Below are 19,673 nucleotides of genomic sequence, written 5' to 3' on the forward strand. Positions count from 1 at the left end.
AAAAAATTTAAATTACTGAAAAAAACGATGAAATTTTGAATTTGTTTTGCCATTTTCCGGCAATGATTTTTTAAATAAAAAAAACTGTACAACAAATGCGCTCCAGCGAACTAACCTTCAAATTACCGAAAAAAATTATAAAAATTTGAATATTTCCGATTAACCCAAGAAAAGAAAAATTCAATGATTTTCTTGAAAAAAGTTATTTTTTTCTCAATTTTTCGTCAATAATACTCAAAATTTGAAGAAAAATTGTGTAGCAAGCGCGCTCTAGCGAACCAAACAAAATGTCTCCATTGAAGCGTTTCACGAGGTTCTGGCCTACCTCATTGAATTTTTCGCGCTCCATTGACAATCGCCCGCCGATAACGCGTGGGAAAGTCGTGTACTCCACACGGACAAATACATTTAGTTTTACTACAAATATCGAGCCGCGACGCGACACGCAACGCGCCGTAAATCTACCCCAGATATGGCCGAGCCAAAATGGCCTAGTTCGGCAAAAACTCTTCCATTTCAATTCATGAGGGAAGCCAGAAATCCGTGATCCAAGTAAAAAAAATCCCAAAAATTTCAATTTGCAAGGGCGCTCCATTGAAAACTGTGGCGCCGATCGCAACTCACGGTCGAATTTGAATTTTTAGTTGAAAAAAAAACACCAATTTGAACTGAAAATTTGAATTTTCAATTTTTTCCCTAAAATAAATTGTTCAGAGTTTCGCTGTCGAATTGTTGATACCCGCTCGTCAGAATTGGAAATTGAGAAATTGAGAGAGAATTAGAGAAGGAGAGGAAGAGGAACTGCTCACTGGTCCCCTCACTCCATCCGAAATTAGGCACTTTTTGCTCCGGCGGCACTAGAAGACGAAGAAAAAACGACGAGCAGAACACAATCAATTTCGTCTTCTTTTTTATTTTTTTTTGGTTTTTTCTTGTTGGTACCACGGATTTCTGGCTTCCCTCATAAATTGAAATGGAAGAGTTTTTGCCGAAATAGGCCATTTTGGCTCGGCCATATCTGGGGTAGACTAACGGCGCGTTGCGTGTCGCGTCGCGGCTCGATTTTAGTTGTAAAACTAAATGTGATTTGTCCGTGTGGAGTACACGACTTTCCCACGCGTTGTCCGGCGGCCGATTGTCAAAGGAGCGCGAAAAATTAAATGAGGAAGGCCAGAACCCCGTGGTAAAACATGGTGCATCAACGCAAAAATTTTTCATTTTTTGGAAAAACTCAATTGTTTTTTTTTCGCGTCGGGACCACCAAACCAGAGCTCGTTTACTAAATTGAATTTCCAAAAAAAAAAAAATTTCGCTCTGTTCAAAATTCGAAATTCAGTTTTCTTTCCCTAAAACCTAATAAAATGATCTTGGCACAATGCTCACTGTGAGCTTTGGGTCTAGAACGATGGCCTAGAAATGTTGAGATTTCCTCTTCCAGCGCCCTTGCCAATATGACCTAGAAATTTCAAATTAGTATAACTCGGCCATTTTCCATCCGTTTTCGCCAAAACTACACCATTATAACATTTAAAACTTACTTTTCAATATGATGATAATACTTTTCCAGTGGAAGAGTTTTCCGCATTTCTAAGCCACCAAAACCTCTCCTCCCGACGTTTTATCAAACAAATGATATCACTGTGATTTGTGTTGTAAGTTGCGCGCATGATTGCACTTGCGCAATTAATTAAGACAATTACTCAAAATTTTGATCGAATTAACCCCATGTACATATAAAATACAAGATTTTTGTGTATTGTTCTTCAAAGTTTTTTGTCGTATTTATATAGAAGCAGTGTACACCTAAATTTGGCTTATTACGACCTTTTTTTCCAAGGAAAATACTCATTTTTAGGGTTATAAACCCCTTGATTGATACGTGGCCTAGAAAACTGCAAGCGCTTTTTCCTGGAAGTTTTAGGCCACCAGTTAGAGTCTTGCAAAGACGGACTAGTTCTCACATGACCCAGAAAGTCTTAGTCCATCACGTATTTCTTACGACGCCTAGAAATGCAAATCTTCGGCCACCAATTTTCATAGACATTCTAGGCCACCCTTTTTGACGTGGCCTAGAATCTTTAACAAAATTTGTAATGAAAATCCTAGGCCACCATTCAGTTAGCTCTCATTTTTGATACTTCGCCTAGATTTTTAACACGTGGCCTAGATTTCTATTTTAACACGGGGCTTAGATTTTTATTTTAACAAGTGGCCTAGGTTTTTGCTACTAGGCCTAGATTTTTTACATGTGACCTAGATTTTTATTATAGCACCTGACCTAGATTGTTGGCATTTGGCCTAGATTTCTGTCATGTGACCTAGATTTTTTAATGCACCAAAAATTCTCCATACAAATTTAACTCCTACACTCTAATTTGTAATCAGAACCTTCGATAAGAAGAACATGGAGCTACTGCGGTGCTCAAATTCCGAACAAAAAACGGCTGAAAAACTGAGGTATACGTGGTTTTTTTTCGAAACTGATAAAAGTCAGCATAAATCACGATAAACTGAACGTCCTTTGGCCAAGTTTAGAGAAACCTAGGCCACGGGTAGTGGTGGCCGAATTTTAAAAAAACTGGGCCACGAGGTTTACGTGGTGTCAAATTGCCCCATTTTGGTTTGATCTTCGAAAAATGCGGGAGACGAGACGCAGACTTTTCAACTGATTTCGCATGGTTAAGAACGTGCTGATGTCATTTTTTTCCGTGGAAAAATTCCCGCATTTTTTGTATATCAAACCACAACGAGACACTCTAACACCACCGTCCGGCCGTTCAAACGAAAATTTAGGCCACGGCCACTAGGGTGAAGTGGAATGCCCTACCCTTCTCTACAAAATTCATTGGAGAAACCTAGGCCATGCTCAAAGAAACAGTGGCCGAGAAAGGAAAAACTAGGCCGCGTTCGCTTTGTACCTCTCTTATAAAACACTGTCTGTTAGTTCATAAATCAGAGTCTGCCCCCTATCACTACTCTCTCATTTACCTGCCCCTCTTAACAAACAATCAACCCCCCCCCCCCCTCTAAATCGACTACTTGTTCCCCGTTGTACCTGTCTGCGTCTAGCTATTTCTGTTAAATTTTTGGAACGAAAAAGTGGTATGTGAATGTACGAAACAAAAATAATAATCAATTGAATACAATTTTTGCCCCCCCCCCCCCCCCCCCTCCACCCCGCTTGCCTGTCTCTAACCGGTTTCCCCTTTTTCACCTCAATCAGCCCCCCCCCCCCCCCCCCCCCCCCAATTTCATTTGACTGTACATTTTCCTTTACCTATCTGCGTATCTACACAATTTTTGTATTTTTTCCTTTTATTTTTCTAATTATAAACCCTGCAATTTGCAAGAAAAAATCTCTAAAACGCTTGGCCCCTTACCCGGAGTGCGACCGTGGCCTAGAAATTTATATTTCTTATAAGACCCCCCGGCTCTTCCAATTTTTCATTTTTTTTCTTTGAAAGCCTAAATTTTCATTTTTTCTTAGAGATCAATATATTATGGGTTAGTAAAAAATTTCAAAAACAAGCTCCCCGTGGGCGTGGAAGAGTTTTCCAAATTTCTAGGCCATACTTTTCGAAGGCGTTGGGGTACGCTCGCACCCTAGTACTAAAAATTGTAAATTATAAAATTATCATAAAATTGGCTCAAAGCATTTGAAAATAATAAAAAAAATTTTAGAAAAAAAAACACGAAAAAAACCCCTATTTTGAACATGGTTCATCGACCGGGACCTATATACTTTGAAAGCTTATATCTCGCTTCATGTTTGTTTTATCAAAAATTTTTCAACCAACAAAGTGTTTATTATTTCTTTTTCTATATTTTTGTAATTAAAAACTTTTTGATAGCTTCAAAAGTAACTGAGATACATGTTGTCAAACAGAGCAAACTTATAGCTTAGCCCAATTATTTATTTTTTGCTGTGTAACATTTCTTGTATAAACTTTTAAAGTTTACGGTTTTTTTAAATTTCTAAAAAAAATTATTGACACTTTAAAGGGAGGTCATGTGGAGATAGCCTGTACAAATAAAACTGATGAACTAGGACGAACCGAAATTCATAAACCATTATTTACACAGGTGATTCTTGCCTTTTTTGGAGGGTTAAAAAGGTTAAAAATTATTTAAAGCTTGGAATGAGCATTTGTGCGGCCGAGTTTTTATTTTCTAGGCCATAATTTTTAAAACAATGGCCTAGAAGCACAAATTTCTAAGTAATTTGAATTTCCCGCCAAAAATTTTTTTTTCCATAAAATTTAAATTTCCCGTCGAAAATTTTTTTCGGAAAATTTGTATTTCCCGCCAAAAGATTTTTTGTCTCAAAAAATTTGAATTTCCCGCCAAAATGTTTTCTCAGAAAATTTAAATTTCCCGCCAAAATATTTTTTGTCTCAAAAAATTTGAATTTCCCACCAAAAATTTTATCCCAAATTTTATCGAACATTTGGTGGCCGAATTTCCATTTTCTAGGCCACCCTCAGTTAAATCGTCAAATAAGTTGACCTAATTAAATTAAAAATTAACAATTTGTAATGTCTCCGACCAAAGTTTCATAATTGTATAGATCATCATGGTGGGAGGCGGGGTAGCACTTATGAGTGAACTTACCGGTTGACCGCCCGTCTATACATAGTAGCCAACACCCGACCATTTTCTGCCAAATACCTATAATATCGCTTCGAGACCCAACTATTGCACAGTTGTGGTTTATTTCGGTTGAAGACCCAATATTAATTTACCTACAGCTGCTAAAGCGTTTTAAGACCTAAAAAATTAAGCAAGGCCCAAAAATCCAAACTTAATACTATAGTACTTCTCGTTTCGAGACCCAAAATCCAAAGCTAGGCCATATTCTTGGTGAGACCCACCTGTAATAAATATCACTTGAGTGAAAGTGAACTCTTACTTTTTTCTTTCGACAGCCAAAAAAAATTGAGTCAATTAGCAAATAATTCACGTCTCCCCCTTTCAATGTTTACATACACATTACGAACGAGAAAAAAAAACGAGAGAAAAATTGAGTGAAATGGAATCAAAATGTGTTCATTTTTACTTTTTATGAAAATTTGGATAAGCACATGGCGTCAGAGTGTCCCATTTCGGCTTGATCTACGTAGATCTACAAAAAATGCGGGTGAAGAGACGCAGAGTTTTCAACTGATTTCGCTTTTTTTTGGGCGAAAATTTCCGCATTTCTTGTAGATCAAACCGCAACAGTGGATAAGCGCGCTCTATCGACAAACCCGGTGTGTACTACTCGCGGACAACCAGTATAGTTTTTTTTTTGAATTTTTGTTCGAAATTGAAATTGAAATAAGATGCCAAATTTAAATTTAAAAAATAACAATTTTTGAAATTAAATTTTTAAAAAAATTCCCCGTAAATCTACACTTAGTCGCGTAAATCGACAAGGCTATTTTTTTCAATTTTTGCCCATCGCACTTTTTTTGCCCAATCAATCATCGTCAATTGATCCATTGATCTTCTTCTTCTTCTCTTTCTCTTTTCTCACCACCGAAAATTTCATTTTATTTTTTGACACTGTCTGCGTCTCTCTGTACCCCCTATCTCTCGCCTCTCAAGGACTATTACAACGAAAAATTTGGGGAGAAGCCGTGATTTTCATTTTAATTTTGATGAAAAATTTTAATGAAAATGAAAAAAAAAATTGTTTTTCAAAAAACAATCCCCTCGTAAATCCACACCAAATTCAATATTCACCTTATTACAAATTGATTATTTTTCCCAAAAAACACACGACATCGGGCGCCCATCTATTGTTTTTTATTCCAAAAAATTTCTGCAACTGTCTGGGTCTCCGGTTAACACTGAGAAACAACAAATTTCATTTTTCGATTCATTACATTCATTTTGAAGGTTTTTGGTTACAAATTCGACACGGATTTCTGGCTTCCCTCATAAATTGAAATGGAAGAGTTTGCTGAACTAGGCCAACTTGGCTCGGCCATATTTGGCATAGATTTACGGCGCGTTGCGTGCCGCGTCGCGCCTCGATTTTAGTTGTAAAACTAAATGTGAAGTGTCCGTGTGGAGTACACGACTTTCCCACGCGTTGCCCGGTGAGAGATTATCAATGGAGCGCGAAAAATTCAATGAGGTAGGTCAGAACCCCTTGAAAATTGAGAAAAAAAAATCTCACAACGATACTCCGCAAAGTGTGCGTGTTGTTTATTAAATGATAAATTCAAAAGCAAATAGCGATTTTGTTTCAAAAATATGCCGAAAAAAAAGAAAAAAAATTAAAACAAAAGTTCAGCCACCAATTTTATTTCTCGGCCATGGTTGTGTCGTTGTTTATTTTTTTGCGATCGTATTTTTTCTATAATAAGACTTAAAATGAAAAAACATTAATAAAAATCAGTTTTCCATGGCCACTGTCAAAAGTCGCAACGACACTCCCCTTCCAGGCTCCTCCCCCCCGCGTGTATTTTAGCATGTAGTGTAAATTACGCGATTTTGTGTATAAAACCCTAATTTTTTAGAAGATTTGAGAAAAAAAACTTTTAAAAAATGGGAAAAAATCCCCTTTCCCTTTTTTGAAATACTTTCCGACAAAGTTTAGCCAAAAGTCCAAAAAAAACCAATATGGCCTAGAAAAAATCAAAAACTCGGCCATCCAAAAAACTAGGCTACACGTTCTTTCGACCTCTGCTCCCCACACCTATGCTGCCCATATCAAATGTCTCCCGGACCCCTCATTCCGTCACACATTTCTCAAAAAAATGTCTCTTTTTCTCAAATTCTCTGTCGAAAATCCCATATCTCTTCAGTGTTCAGAACTGACTGTTTTATTTCAATTCTCATGATCTCATGTCTCCCGTATGACTCATTCCTTCGATATATTTTTCTTTTTTCAAAAATCATTTTTCCTATATATAGACTTTGTTCGGTGGGAATTTCTCATTTCAAAATATTTATTGAGGTCGCTTGTTCCCTTTTTATATGGTCGTGGCCTAGGTTTCTAAAACTCGGCTACCATTTCCAAGTTGTAGCTTCGAGCTCTTTGTCTCGGAGTAGAAAAAATTCACGAAATAAATAAAAGTTCACGTGGCCGTGGCCTAGATTTCCAAAACTCGGCCACCAATTTTTTTTCTCTTATCAGTAAACCACGTAGAACTCCTTTTTTTCTAGCCATTTTTTAACTGAATTTCCAACATATTCGGTGGCTCCATCAATTTTACTGATAGTAATTTCCAATAAAAAAAGGTATTTCTGTCGATAGGAACCCATTTTCATCTACTTTTTGTTTCTACTTTATGGGTTTTGCCACTTTCCCGCATGCCTACGTGCCTACCTATCTGCCGACCTAATATACCTCGTAGGCAGACCTCGGCCGCCTTGTGGTGAGATGCCAGTCGCTTTGTAGGCAGGCGTAGTTTGTCTTGCTGGTATGAGTAGGCCTGTCAGCCGCCCAGTAGGCAAGCGTAGGCATGATGCAGGCGTAGCAGGCTTCTTAACTAGGCATCGGCTGCCTTGTAAGCCGGCGCAGGTAAGTGAAGGTTTCTTCGTGGCTGGCATCCTTGCAGTCAGGCACAAGTCGTCGGCTTGAAGGCAGGCAGATGCCGCCTAGTAGGCAGGCATATTTTACTTATAGGCAGGTATTAATGATCCTCTAGGCTTGCGTTGGTCGGTTTGTAAGCTGTCGTAGGCTGCCTTGTAGGCAAATTGAACTCTCAAACCAAACAACACAAAAATTCCAATATTTTTTGTACCTTCTGATTTTGATCTCTGACTCATGATCTCTTTATCAATCTCATATCTTCCATTTTTAGAAATAAACAATTTTTCCCTTCTATTCATTGACTTTAATCCCTTTCAATATTCATTCAATACACCTATAATACGAAAAACTCTTATCTTTTTTCATTTTATCACACATGGTGCATAATATTATAGTTAGTGGCTATTGAAAAAGCACATCATTTTATCACTTTTTGTCACTTTTCCACGATTCTCAACGTCTTTTTTTTAAACACAAAACGTTTCCCGTCATTTTCTACAGTACTCCCGCATTTTCATTTTCCAGGTGAGACCTGAGATGGAGGGCGACGAGTTGGTTCATCGTCCGACGGTCCTCTCGACGACGGCTTCTGCCACGTCACGGCCGCGACACAAGACTTTTGAGCTGTTGGGTCCGGTGAATAATATCTCGTTGGCTGATATGTATAAAGTGTGCGGGAAGATAATTGGCAGGTTCCCGATTGCATTTATTATTGCGACGGTGATCATGTGCAGTGGTGGATGTTAGTTTTTTTTGACGTAAAAAATACAGTTTGAGAAAATCTTTTTTTAGATCAAAAAAGAAGAAAAATATGGAAAAAACAACATTAAAATATTTTTTAGAAATCAAAAAATGTAAAAACTGTATGATTTTACTTAGGGCCTCCATGGTAGACAGGCACGGTTTTAGGGCCTGACGCCTGCCTGAAACCCACGTGGAGTCAGAAAGTCCCATTTCGCTTTGATCTTCAAAAAATGCGGGAGAAGAGACGCAGATATCTCATCTATTTCGCATGGTTAAGAGCGTGCTGACGTCACAATTTTTCTGGAAAAATAATCCCGCATTTTTCGTAGATCAAACCGCAATGAGACAGCCTGACACTATTAAGCCGCAAAGGCAAAAGTGTTTGCCGTCTGAATTTTGAAACAAAAGGTTTAACCGGTGAAAATTGAAAAAAAGTATAATAATAATAATAATAAAAGTAGAACTATTTTCAGTATACTAAGGCAAAATGATTGTTTTATAAAAAAACTTAATTTTAAAATTAGATCTCCTAAATGTTTCAAGCAGCACAACTTTCATGTGATGTCAGGCTGTCTCATTACAGTTTGATCTACAGAAAACGCGGGAATTTTTCTCCCAGGAAAATGTGACGTCAGCACACAATGCATAATCAGATGAGATTTCAGCGCCTCAACTCCCGCATTTTTTGTAGATCAAACTAAAACAAGACTCTCTGACACCACGTGAATTTTCCAACCATCAAACTATCACAAAAAAATTGGCGCCAAAAAAACTTCTTTAAAAACTTCTCATTTCCAGTAGGAACAATCGGTCTCGAACTGAAGGATAATGTGCGCGACGGGTACACGCCGAAAAACTCGCTATCCCGACTGGAAAATCGCCTTTATCGAGAGTTCCTGAGTTCCGAAGGTGATCCGGTGATGACTACAGTTCTCATGACTGCCAAAGACGGAGGATCCATGCATCGGATCAAGTATTTGGAAGAAGCACAGAGGGTGAGTGGCATAACATATCGGATACCGTATTTCCTCTATTAGTAAGGCATGCAAAACTGATTTTCGGACACCTAATTTGATGCAAAACTAATAGAGGGTGCAAAACTAATTTTCGAACAGGTTTTTTCTCATTAAGTTATATTATAATATCATCAATTTCAATAACAACTTCTGAACCAAAATGGGCGAATTTTACGACTGATACGCAAAAATTGTCCGAGTTGTACTCATATTTTGCCAGTTTTGACTTGTTATACCAAGTCTGTAAGAGTTTTCCTAATTTTCAGAACGATTTTATAATGCAAATTTTGAATTCCTAAACATAGGGAACAAATTAAGGGGTGCAAAACTATTAGAGGTGCAAAACTAATAGAGAGTGGAAAACTAATTTTCGATTAGTGATTTTTGATGCAAAACTAATGGAGGTGCAAAACTAATAGAGGTGCCTAACTAATAGAGGAAATACGGTATATTTTTTTGAATAAAAAATTTCAGCAATGGCTCTACATCTCCAAAAACCTATCCGCAGACGTTGGAAACGGCGAGTTCATGAAATTCGGAGATTTCTGTGGCCACTACTGCCAAGCCAACGACATCATAGGATACTTCCTGGACGCCTACAAAACCAAGTCAGCTGACCCAAAAATGGATGGCTACCAACTCAATTACCCAATTACCACAGTAATGGGTTATCAGCTTCATCTCGAGCGTAACTTTTTCGGGGTTACTGTGAATCAGTCGGATCCGGTCACTAATATTCAGAGTATGAAGGTTCTGACGCTTCCTGTGTTGTCAGAGGTACGGACGTTTGAGGATACGGATAAGCTGAACAAGTGGGAGCTGGCGGTTTATAACTATGCTACAGGATACTCTGCACTCGAGGGTGACGATCATTTGGTGGAGATTAATGTGAGTGAATAAATTGGACCATTTCAAAAATATTGGGCCAGCCCTAAAAAGACAGCGGGCCGGCCCATATCGACCCACTTAACAGGCTCAAAAAAGTTTAGTTCAGTTGTGTGCCGCAAATTTTGAAATTTGCCGAGCTCGGCAAAATCGGCAAATTTGGTAAATCGCATAATTTTCGAGCTCGGCAAATTCGACAAGGCTAAATGTTTGAATTTTGCCGTTTTCGGCAAACGGCAAATTTGGCAAATTTGCCTTACACCCCTGGTTTAGGGGTTTCGTGTTTAATTTTCAAAGCTTAGATAAACCTCTTTTCCAGGTGATCGGTGCTGAAGTCGTCGACACCGAAATGAACAAGGACGCTCAGAAAATGGTGCCCTACTTCATCGTCGGAATCGTCTCGATGATCATCTTTATCTTCTGCACCGTATCCATCTCTGCCTCCTACTACGGATACTTCTCCTGGCGAATCGGACTCATCGCCCTCGCCTGCCTCTTGGTTCCGATTCTCGCAATTCTCACTGCATTCGGAATCAATAATATGCTGGGAAATCGAACGAACTCTCCGATGATGATCATGCCGTTCTTGATCAATGGAATCGGAGTCAACGATGCGTTTTTGACACTTCAGAATTGGTTGCAGCATAGCCCGGATCTTCCGTCAGGGAAGCGGTTGGGGTATATGTTGGCTGAAGCTGGTCCATCGATCACTACGACCACTTTGACAAATGTCATTGTTTTTTTGATCGGGTGGATGAACCCAACGGAAGGTAAGGTTCAGTGGTGGACGGCAAACTACTTTTTCCGGCAAATCGGTAAATCGGTAAATTGCCGGAATTGAAATTTCTGGCAAATCGGAAAACCGGCAATTTGTCGATTTGCCGAATTTGCCGGAAAAAAAATTGCCGAACGGCAACTGCGCCCTGGTAAGGTGCATAGCTTTGGCCTCTAACATAAAAAAATTTGTCTATTCATCCTTTATTCCAAAACGACATGTATTCCAGAGATGTCAATCTTCTGCCTTGGATGTGCAATCTCCCTACTCCTCGCCTACGTCTACACCCTCACGTTCTTCTGTCCGGTGCTAGTTCTTCTGCTTAGCGAACGCGTCAATGAGCCCAGCAAGCTCGAGGGCACTTTCAACAAGGTTCTCGGATTCTACGCAAAAATCATATGCAGCCGATGGACATTTGCACTTCTCATCATCGGAAGTCTTGTCTACTGGGGTTTCGGTATCTATGGAACACTGGGGATCCGTGCCGTGTTGAACACTGCAAAGATCCTTCCCCTGGAGACGCCGATCCGCAAACCGAACAGGATTATCGAGGAGACCGTGTGGAAAGAGTTCTACCCAGTCACCGTGATTGTGAACAGCCCAGTTGATATAAGCAATGCAAATGCACTTCGAGCATTTGACAACCTCGTTCACGACTTTGAATCGATGGAAAAGTGCCGGGGATCCGAGTACACCATATCTCCAATCAGAGACTATCAGACCTATTTTTACGGTGTAGGAGCCGAGGACTTTGATTATGAGGAAGAAACCGTGAAGAACACCTCACATTCTTTAGATTTCAGTGTAAGTTAGCAGTCCACGCGTTCCTATTAAAATCTACATATATGCCTATAACGTGTTTATCCACAGAAGAGAAAAATCGCCATATCTGCCGCGCAAATGAATCCGCGGGAAGAGACAAAACTACTGTAGTTTTTAACCAATTTGTGTAGATTTACGAGCTATTGCGTCATCGTTGTATTTAATTTTGAGCCGCAATTTTTAATTTTCAGGCGTTTCACACGTTTTTATATTGAAATTTATCTATTTATTGAATAAATCTTAAAAGAAAACACAAAAAAATTAGAAAAATTCCGAAAAACGCCTGAAAATTAAAAATTGCGGCTCAAAATTAAATTCAACGATGACGCAACAGCTCGTAAATCTACACAAATTGGTTAAAAACTACAGTAGTTTTGTCTCTTCCCGCGGTTTCATTTGCGCGGCAGATATGGCGATTTTTCTCATCTCTGGATAAACACGTAATACCTACATATTTTGTGTGCCTAAAAACATGCCTAGCAGTGAAAGTAGACAAATGTAAGCACACAAACGTGAGTAGGGCTTAAATGGTATGCAGGCACTGTTTTAGGGCCTGACGCCTGTCCAGGCCTGTCTTGTACGTTTCATCAATTCAAGCCGTATATTTCCAGAAGCTCACCGGATTCCTTGCCAACCCTATCTACAAGCATCACAAGGGAGGACTAAAACTTAACTTTTCAAATCCGTTAGTTCCTATCTGCCACCTTACCCTAAATCGAGTACCATTTTCAGTGTTCCAATCCGAAAAGTGCAACTGATATTCGCTTATGAAAACGTAACCTCGTGGGATGAACGGATTCAGATTATGCAGGACTGGCGGACCATCGCAAGTTCCCACGTGGCCCTAAATGTTTCAGTGTGGAATGTGAACGCAATGTTCGTAGATCAAATGCTGAGCCTGAAGGGATTGGCGATCTCGGTAAGATCTCAATGGTTCCAGCGCCCTATAAATACCGCTTATTCTTTCAGAATGCCCTAGTCACCTTGGGATGTATGGCTGCCGTCTGTGTAGTCTTCATCCGCAACCCCCTCTCAGTTGGCCTAGCGACCGCTTCGATTTTATCCATCTCCATTGGAGTAACTGGATACCTGTGCTTCTGGGACTTGGATCTGGACCCTGTGACCCTGTGCGCAGTAATTGTTTCAATTGGAATGTCCGTTGACTTTGTTGCCCATGTGGCCTGTCACTATCAGGTCAGGTATAAAGAGTTCGAGGAGAAAGGAGTATTGAAGAGGATTGAGATGAAAACTCCCGAATCTCGAGTCGTCAACTCGCTGTCCAATGTGCTCTGGCCAATGGTCCAGTCGGCTTCTTCAACTCTTCTATGTGTACTTCCACTTGGTATTCTACAGGTACCTACCAATACCTATACTTTACCGATAACCCTACCCCTCAAACATTCCAGAACTACCTCCCAATGGTTTTCGTGAAAACCATCCTGCTCGTCGTGATCTGGGGAATGTTCCACGGTCTTGTGCTGCTCCCGTGCATTCTTGCACAGTTTCCCCTGTCTGTGTTCAACAAGACGTTCGCCGACTTGTTGTTCGGCAGAACATCCTCTTCGTCTTGCTCTTCGGAGTCCGATTCGGAAACCGACACCGGTGATGCTCAGGAGATGGTTCCGCTCGCTGGAACCGAGAAGGCTTAAGATCTGAAATTAGTTGTTGTTTGTTATTATGTACAGTTGGGATACAAAGTGTATTATGTAGTCTGTAGTGTCGCAGTGCTACAAACTACAAATTCAAAGCTACAAACTATAAACTCATTGAGATCTGGCAGAGCTTTATAGTTTGTAGTTTTATGTAGCAGCTACAAACTACAAATTTCGATTGTTGTAGTTTGTAGTATGGCGCACAAACTACAATGTACATTTTGCAAGTTTTCTAGATTTTTTTCTCACTCACACACACACACACACACCGTTTTGCTACGTGGCTGCGAAAATGGAAAACTCGGCCACGTCGCAATTCACACATCGCCAGAAACTTCTAGCTTTACCAGTAGCTTTTCATGATCTACTCTTCTTTTTTTTCCCCCCTCAATTTCTATTTGAAATTTCAGAATTCCCTCAATTAGTCTTCTGTCACCGTGTCCTCCTCTTTTCCGCAAGCGGGTCCCCTTTTCCCCCCACAGATCGGCTTCTCAGGGTTCCTATAGCACTTTTTTCTTCGATTCTTGTCACACAAAAAATTGTACTTCCATCGCTCGACGTGTCCATTTTTTCTTGTATTTTTTAAATGCATTTTTTGATAAATTTGATTTTTTTTATCATCCAGAAAATGGTCAAAAATTCAGATTTTCTTGCTGGGATTTTGCTGGAATTTTTTCAAGCATCAGACATGCAAAAACTTATGCAAAACTACACAACACTATCGATGGGGACTGTTCGACTCTTCACCCCAGTCAAACTTTTTTTCACTATTTTTTTTAACTTCTGTTTTTTTGGTACTTTTCTGGCCGTTTTTATGGAATTTTTTAACCCGACATTGGAGTTTACCTTTTTTTGTTCAGGATTTTAGGAATTTCTGCGACCTTCTCACTCATGTCCTCCAGCCCCGCCTAAGCCTATGCCTTAACTCAAGCCTAAGCCTAAGCCTAAGCCTAACCTAAATCGCGTCAGAGATAACGTTCGCCACTGACGCCAAGCCTCAACCTAAGCCTAAGCCTAAGCCTAACACTAAGCCTAAGTATAAGCCTAAATCTAGGCCTCAGCCTAATACTAAGCCTAAGCCTAAGCCTAAACCCAAGCCATAAGAAGACACTCTAAAAATGTTCAGATTATTAAAAAATTACATTCAAAGTTTTCTTCAAAATTTTGCTTTCGACTTTCCAAGTAATCAATACCATGTAGAATTCCAAAATCTTCATACAAATCCCTCCCCTCTTCACATCTTTCCCGACAGCTTGTACTATTTCTCCTCCACCCACTAGGCCAGGTCAACGCTGCGTCTCTCGTGTTTCATATGCTATCTCCCTTTTGTGGAATCCGTTCATCGTTTCGGATCGCTTACTTCTTCCGCGCGCGTCGCATTTCACTTTGAAATAAACTTCAGTTTTCCTTTCCAAAATTTAATTGGTGGAAGCGTTTGAACATGCGAAATTTGTTAATTATCGTGTGTATTCATTTAATATTACTACTTGTACATTTTACCGATGCATGTAAGTTTTGGATGTATCAAAAAATTAAATAAATTTCTTAAAGGTGGAGTAGCGCTAGTGGGGAAATTGCTTTAAAACATGCCTATAGTACCACAATGACCGAATATCATGATAAAAAAATTCAAAAAATTTTTTAAAATTTTATATGATTTTTTGAAAATTGGAAAAATCTCAGTTTTTGCCTAATTCCAATTTGAATTACCGCTAATTGGATTTGTTCGATGGAGCGCGCTTGCACGTTTTTAAATTTATTTATTTTATTTTTTGTTATTTTCCACCGATTTTTAATGTTTTCGGTGTATTTTTGCTCTAATTTTAGAGAAAAAGTCAAGATGAATGCAGATTTTCGATTAAAAAGCACGCTCACAGGCGTAAAAATGACAAAGTAACGATTTTAAACGGTTTCGAACCTGAATTAATTAATTTCACTGATTTACGACTGTAAGCGTGCTTTTTAATCGAAAATTTGCATTCATCTTGACTTTTTCTCTAAAATTCGAGCAAAAATACACCGAAAACATTAAAAATTGGTGGAAAATAACAAAAAATAAAATAAATAAATTTAAAAACGTGCAAGCGCGCTCCATCGAACAAATCCAATTAGCGGTAATTCAAATTGGAATTAGGCAAAAACTGAGATTTTTCCATTTTTCAAAAAATCATATAAAATTTAGAATTTTTTAAAGAATTTTTTTATCATGATATTCGGTCATTGTGGTACTATAGGCATGTTTTAAAGCAATTTCCCCACTGGCGCTACTCCTCCTTTAAAGTTTGAAGTTTTAGTAAAAAAAGAGTGTCGGTTTTTTAGTTAATAATATTAATTTCCAGTCGCCGGAACAGTTCGACCATTTTTCACCACTCTTCCAGTACCTGGAAGAAATGTTCCTATTATGAGATTATTCGAGAACTATGCTGCATCGTGCCGACCAAAAAGTAAAAAGGACTTCAATGTTGATCAGCTGGCAAATGTAGGTTTTTTCCCGCAAAAAGTCGTATTTCGTGCAAAACCGGCAAAAGCAAAAATTTTGAATACCGGCAATTGTCGGAGTTGCCGATTGCCGGAAATCAAAATTGCGGGAAATAAAATTTTGATACTTTTTTGTAGATTTAGGAGCCTAAAAATGCATTTTAATGAACAATTTTTAATTTTCAAGCTCAAAATGATTTAATCCTTTAAGGATTGACCGTTTTCTTTAAAAAAGACTAACCGAATACTATAAAAAAAGGTGAAATTTTTTCAATTTCCAAAATATAATTAATTTTGGCAACTGCCGATTGCCGGAAATTGCCGATTGCCGGAACTTCACAATACCGGCAATTGCCGAAATTGCCGATTGCCGGAAATTTCCAAAACCGGTAATTGCCGGAATTGCCGATCGCCGGAAATTCCCGATTGCCGCGCACCCTTGTATTAAAGGATACGGCAAACGATTTTTTCCGGCAAGCGGCAATATCGGCAATTGCCGAAATAAAATATTTTCGGCAAACGGCAAACGGCAGTCAGCAACATGCCACTTCTCCAATTTTCGGCAATTTCGGCAAACGGTCAATTTGCCAGAAATCATCGGAAAATTGTGATCTTGCACATTTTTTCTGGAAATTTCAGAATTTCAATTTTAAACAACAACATTGTACACATCCTATGAATGACACATATCTTAAAAAGCCAGTAAATTCTATAAAAAATATCTAGAGAAACTGGCAAAATAATTAAAAAAGGCACGGATTCATGTGATTTTGATTATTGAAAATATCTTTGAAAACTTTCGGAAAATTGATATCCGGCAAATCGGCAAATCGGCAACTTGCCGATTTCCCGAATTTGCCGAGCAATGAACTACACTGTTCCAAATCGAATTCGTAACCGATATTATACTTAGGAATGATATTTGTAACTCGTATAAATATTAAATAATATATATATATTCCAGCTTCTCCAATCTCTCCAAATGGATGAAGTAGCCACAAAAGCCTACAACTCCCTATTCTTCTCAATGGCTGATATGCAAATCGAAAAGTTCATGGGTAAATGGTACACAGTTGTTGATTCGAAAGAAGTTCATAAAGAGGATTGTTCAATTTTCTATTGTAAGTTTATTTTCATTCTGAAAATGAGATGCAAATTTTCAGTCGATATGGTACTTCAAACTCCATACACCGCAACATTCACCTCAAAGCAGTACGGAGTGATTAATAATGATGTCGTCACCAATGAGGGGTACGGTAGTATGGTTGGTCCAGAGCCCGGAGCCGTTCTTATTACAACTGGTAGTGAAAGGGATCAGTGTCCATGTAAGTATTTTAAATAACTTTGGTCCGGTGATATTAAGATACAAGTTTAAATACTTCCCGTTTCAAAAACTTCGAATTTCCCGCCAAAACTTTTCTCTGAAAATTTTAATTTCTTTCCAAATTTTTTTCTTTGAAAATTTGAACTTCCCGCCAAAATTTTGTAGTCAAAAAATTTGAATTTCTCTCCAAGAATGTTTTCTCAGAAAATTTGAATTTCCCGCCAAATTGTTAATGTCAGAAATTTTGAATTTCTCGCCAAAATTTATTTTCTGAAAATTTGGATTTCCCGCCAAAATTTTTTTCTCAATAAATTTAAATTTCCCGCCAAAATTTTTCTCTGAAAATTTTAATTTCTTTCCAAATTTTTTTCTTTGAAAATTTGAATTTCCCGCTAAAATTTTATTGTCAAAAAATTTGAATTTCTCTCCAAGACTGTTTTCTCAGAAAATTTGAATTTCCCGCCAAATTGTTAATGTCAGAAAATTTTAATTTCTCGCCAAAATTTATTTTCTGAAAATTTGGATTTCCCGCCAAAATTTTTTTCTCAATAAATTTAAATTTCCCGCCAAAATTTTGTTATCAAAAAATTTGGATTTCTCGCCAAAATTTTATTGTCAGAAAACTTGAATTTCTCGCCAAAGTTTTTTCTCAAAAAATTTGAATTTCCTGTCAAAACTTTGTAATCAAAAAATTTGAATTTCCCGCCAATTTTTTTTCTCCGAAAATTTAAATTTCCCGCCAAAACTTTGTTATCAAAAATTTGAATTTCTCGCCGAAATTTTATTGTCAGAAAATTTGAATTTCCCGAAATCTCTATGAATAAAACATTTGCAGTTTTCCCTGTACGAATCGGTGGCTTGAGTGACGAAGGAGAATATCAATACATGATCTTAAGTACACCACTGAAGTATCCAACGATGGTCTTGACAAGGTAAGTTTGCCTTAAAATTTGTTTTCTAATTATTCCAATCTAATATTCATGTGATGTTGAAAAATGCAAACATGTATTTTAATACATTTTCCCCCTATTGATGCGTACCGAAAAATGTAGAAAAATGGAATCATTTTTTTGCATTTTTCGACATTTTCGACATTTTTGACATTTTCCGACATTTTTCGACGTTATTCGACATTTTCACGCATTTTTCAGAGTTTGCCGAACTAGGCCATTTTGGCTCGGCCATATCTGGGGTAGATTTACGGCGCGTTGCGTGTCGCGTCGCGGCTTGATTTTAGTTGTAAAACTAAATGTATTTGTCCGTGTGGAGTACACGACTTTCCCAGGCAATTGTCAATGGAGCGCGAAAAATTCAATGAGGAAGGACAGAACCCCGTGTCCACAGGAAGAATTTTCTCTGCGTCTCTTGTCTTTAGCATTTAAAGTGGGGCGACGCCGATGTAGAAAAATGCTGAAAAATTTCGAAAAATGTCGAAAAATGCACAAAATGATGGCATTTTTCTACATTTTTCTGCATTTTTCGGCACGCAAAAAACATCACATGAATAACCCCATAAAAACTCCAATTTTTCCAGAGACCTAACCCTATTCGAAACGAAATGGAAGCGAGAAGTGTATGATTTTGTTGAGAAGAATGGTTTCATGAGTCCAATGGCAGCATTGAACACTCGTCTCCATTTCACAGATGTCGATGTTTGCAGAAAAGTGAATAAGTTATATGAGAATGGAAATGTTTGAGTTGAAGATTATCTTTTTTCTGATGATACGGCAGAGTTTTTGACGGGTTGTGCAGTGTTTATTTTTAACCTTCATGTGTATTTAAAAATAAAGATTAATTTAATTGAATCTGTGTTTAATATGAACTTTTAAAACACAAAATTTCAGATTTTGGTTTAAAAACTGTAGACACTTGATACTTTGTTGAGTGTACCTAATTTGAATTTCGCGAAAAAATGACTGTCATATGATTCTTGACCGTGTACACCTCTCGGGCAATACATTAATATTTTAATATTATGGATTATAAGCATTTTCAGTAGACTTTCCATATTTTCTCATGATTATTACTCATTTTTATGACGAAAAGCATTGTTTGGAACTCAAAATTATCAACTTTAAATGTTAAAAAATATTCAGGAAAACATAATATTTGCCTATTAAAAAATTTCCCATTAATTTTCCACAAAAAAGTTTCTTTTTTCTTTTTTTAATTTTTTCTCAGAAAAATCAAATCTCCCAACAAAGTTTTTCTCAGAAATTTTGAATCCACCGCCAAAAATTTTTCTCAAAAAATTTGAATTTCCCACCAAAAAAATTTTTCTCACAACTTGAAAATTTGAATTTCCCACCAAAAATGTTGTCTCAAAAATAGTAAGTTTCCCGCCAAAACTTTTTTTAAAAGAAAATTTGAATTTACCGCCAAAAATTACTTACCAGAAAATTTCAATTTCCCGCCAAAAATGTTTTCTCAGAAATTTTTAATTTTTGGTCAA

The 19,673-nt window shown here is 37.9% G+C and overlaps 2 protein-coding genes and 1 non-coding gene across 8 annotated transcripts; all 3 read left to right on the forward strand.

Annotated features, from left to right (window-relative positions):
• Window positions 1–8,050: 8,050 nt before the first annotated feature.
• Window positions 8,051–14,031, forward strand: ptr-21 (SSD domain-containing protein). Its single transcript, NM_058350.7, has 9 exons — window positions 8,051–8,267; window positions 9,068–9,264; window positions 9,760–10,173; window positions 10,490–10,940; window positions 11,175–11,749; window positions 12,379–12,452; window positions 12,500–12,686; window positions 12,737–13,120; window positions 13,174–14,031. Exons 1-9 carry the CDS (start codon window positions 8,063–8,065, stop codon window positions 13,414–13,416), a joined length of 2,730 nt encoding a protein of 909 aa, NP_490751.1. The 5' UTR covers window positions 8,051–8,062; the 3' UTR covers window positions 13,417–14,031.
• Y65B4BR.11 lies at window positions 11,013–11,140 on the forward strand. The gene has a single exon (NR_049913.1). It is a non-coding gene; the product is annotated as an Unclassified non-coding RNA Y65B4BR.11 (non-coding RNA).
• A 698-nt stretch (window positions 14,032–14,729) lies between the features above and the next one.
• lpr-1 lies at window positions 14,730–19,026 on the forward strand (the record flags this gene model as incomplete). Of its 6 annotated transcripts, NM_058351.5 has the most annotated exons (6): window positions 14,730–14,927; window positions 15,759–15,898; window positions 16,862–17,018; window positions 17,061–17,222; window positions 18,057–18,153; window positions 18,756–19,026. In NM_058351.5, the coding sequence occupies 6 exons, from the start codon at window positions 14,861–14,863 to the stop codon at window positions 18,916–18,918; spliced, it is 786 nt and encodes a 261-aa protein (NP_490752.2). The 6 variants fall into 6 exon arrangements, with proteins under 6 accessions (NP_490752.2, NP_001293268.1, NP_001293270.1 ...); NM_001306339.3 differs by having other exon boundaries at window positions 16,862–17,222; window positions 18,756–19,022; NM_001306340.3 differs by having other exon boundaries at window positions 14,799–14,927; window positions 18,057–19,026.
• Between the last annotated feature and the right edge of the window lie 647 nt (window positions 19,027–19,673).

This window comes from Caenorhabditis elegans, chromosome I (assembly GCF_000002985.6).
Source record: "Caenorhabditis elegans chromosome I".
Lineage (NCBI taxonomy): Eukaryota > Metazoa > Nematoda > Chromadorea > Rhabditida > Rhabditidae > Caenorhabditis > Caenorhabditis elegans.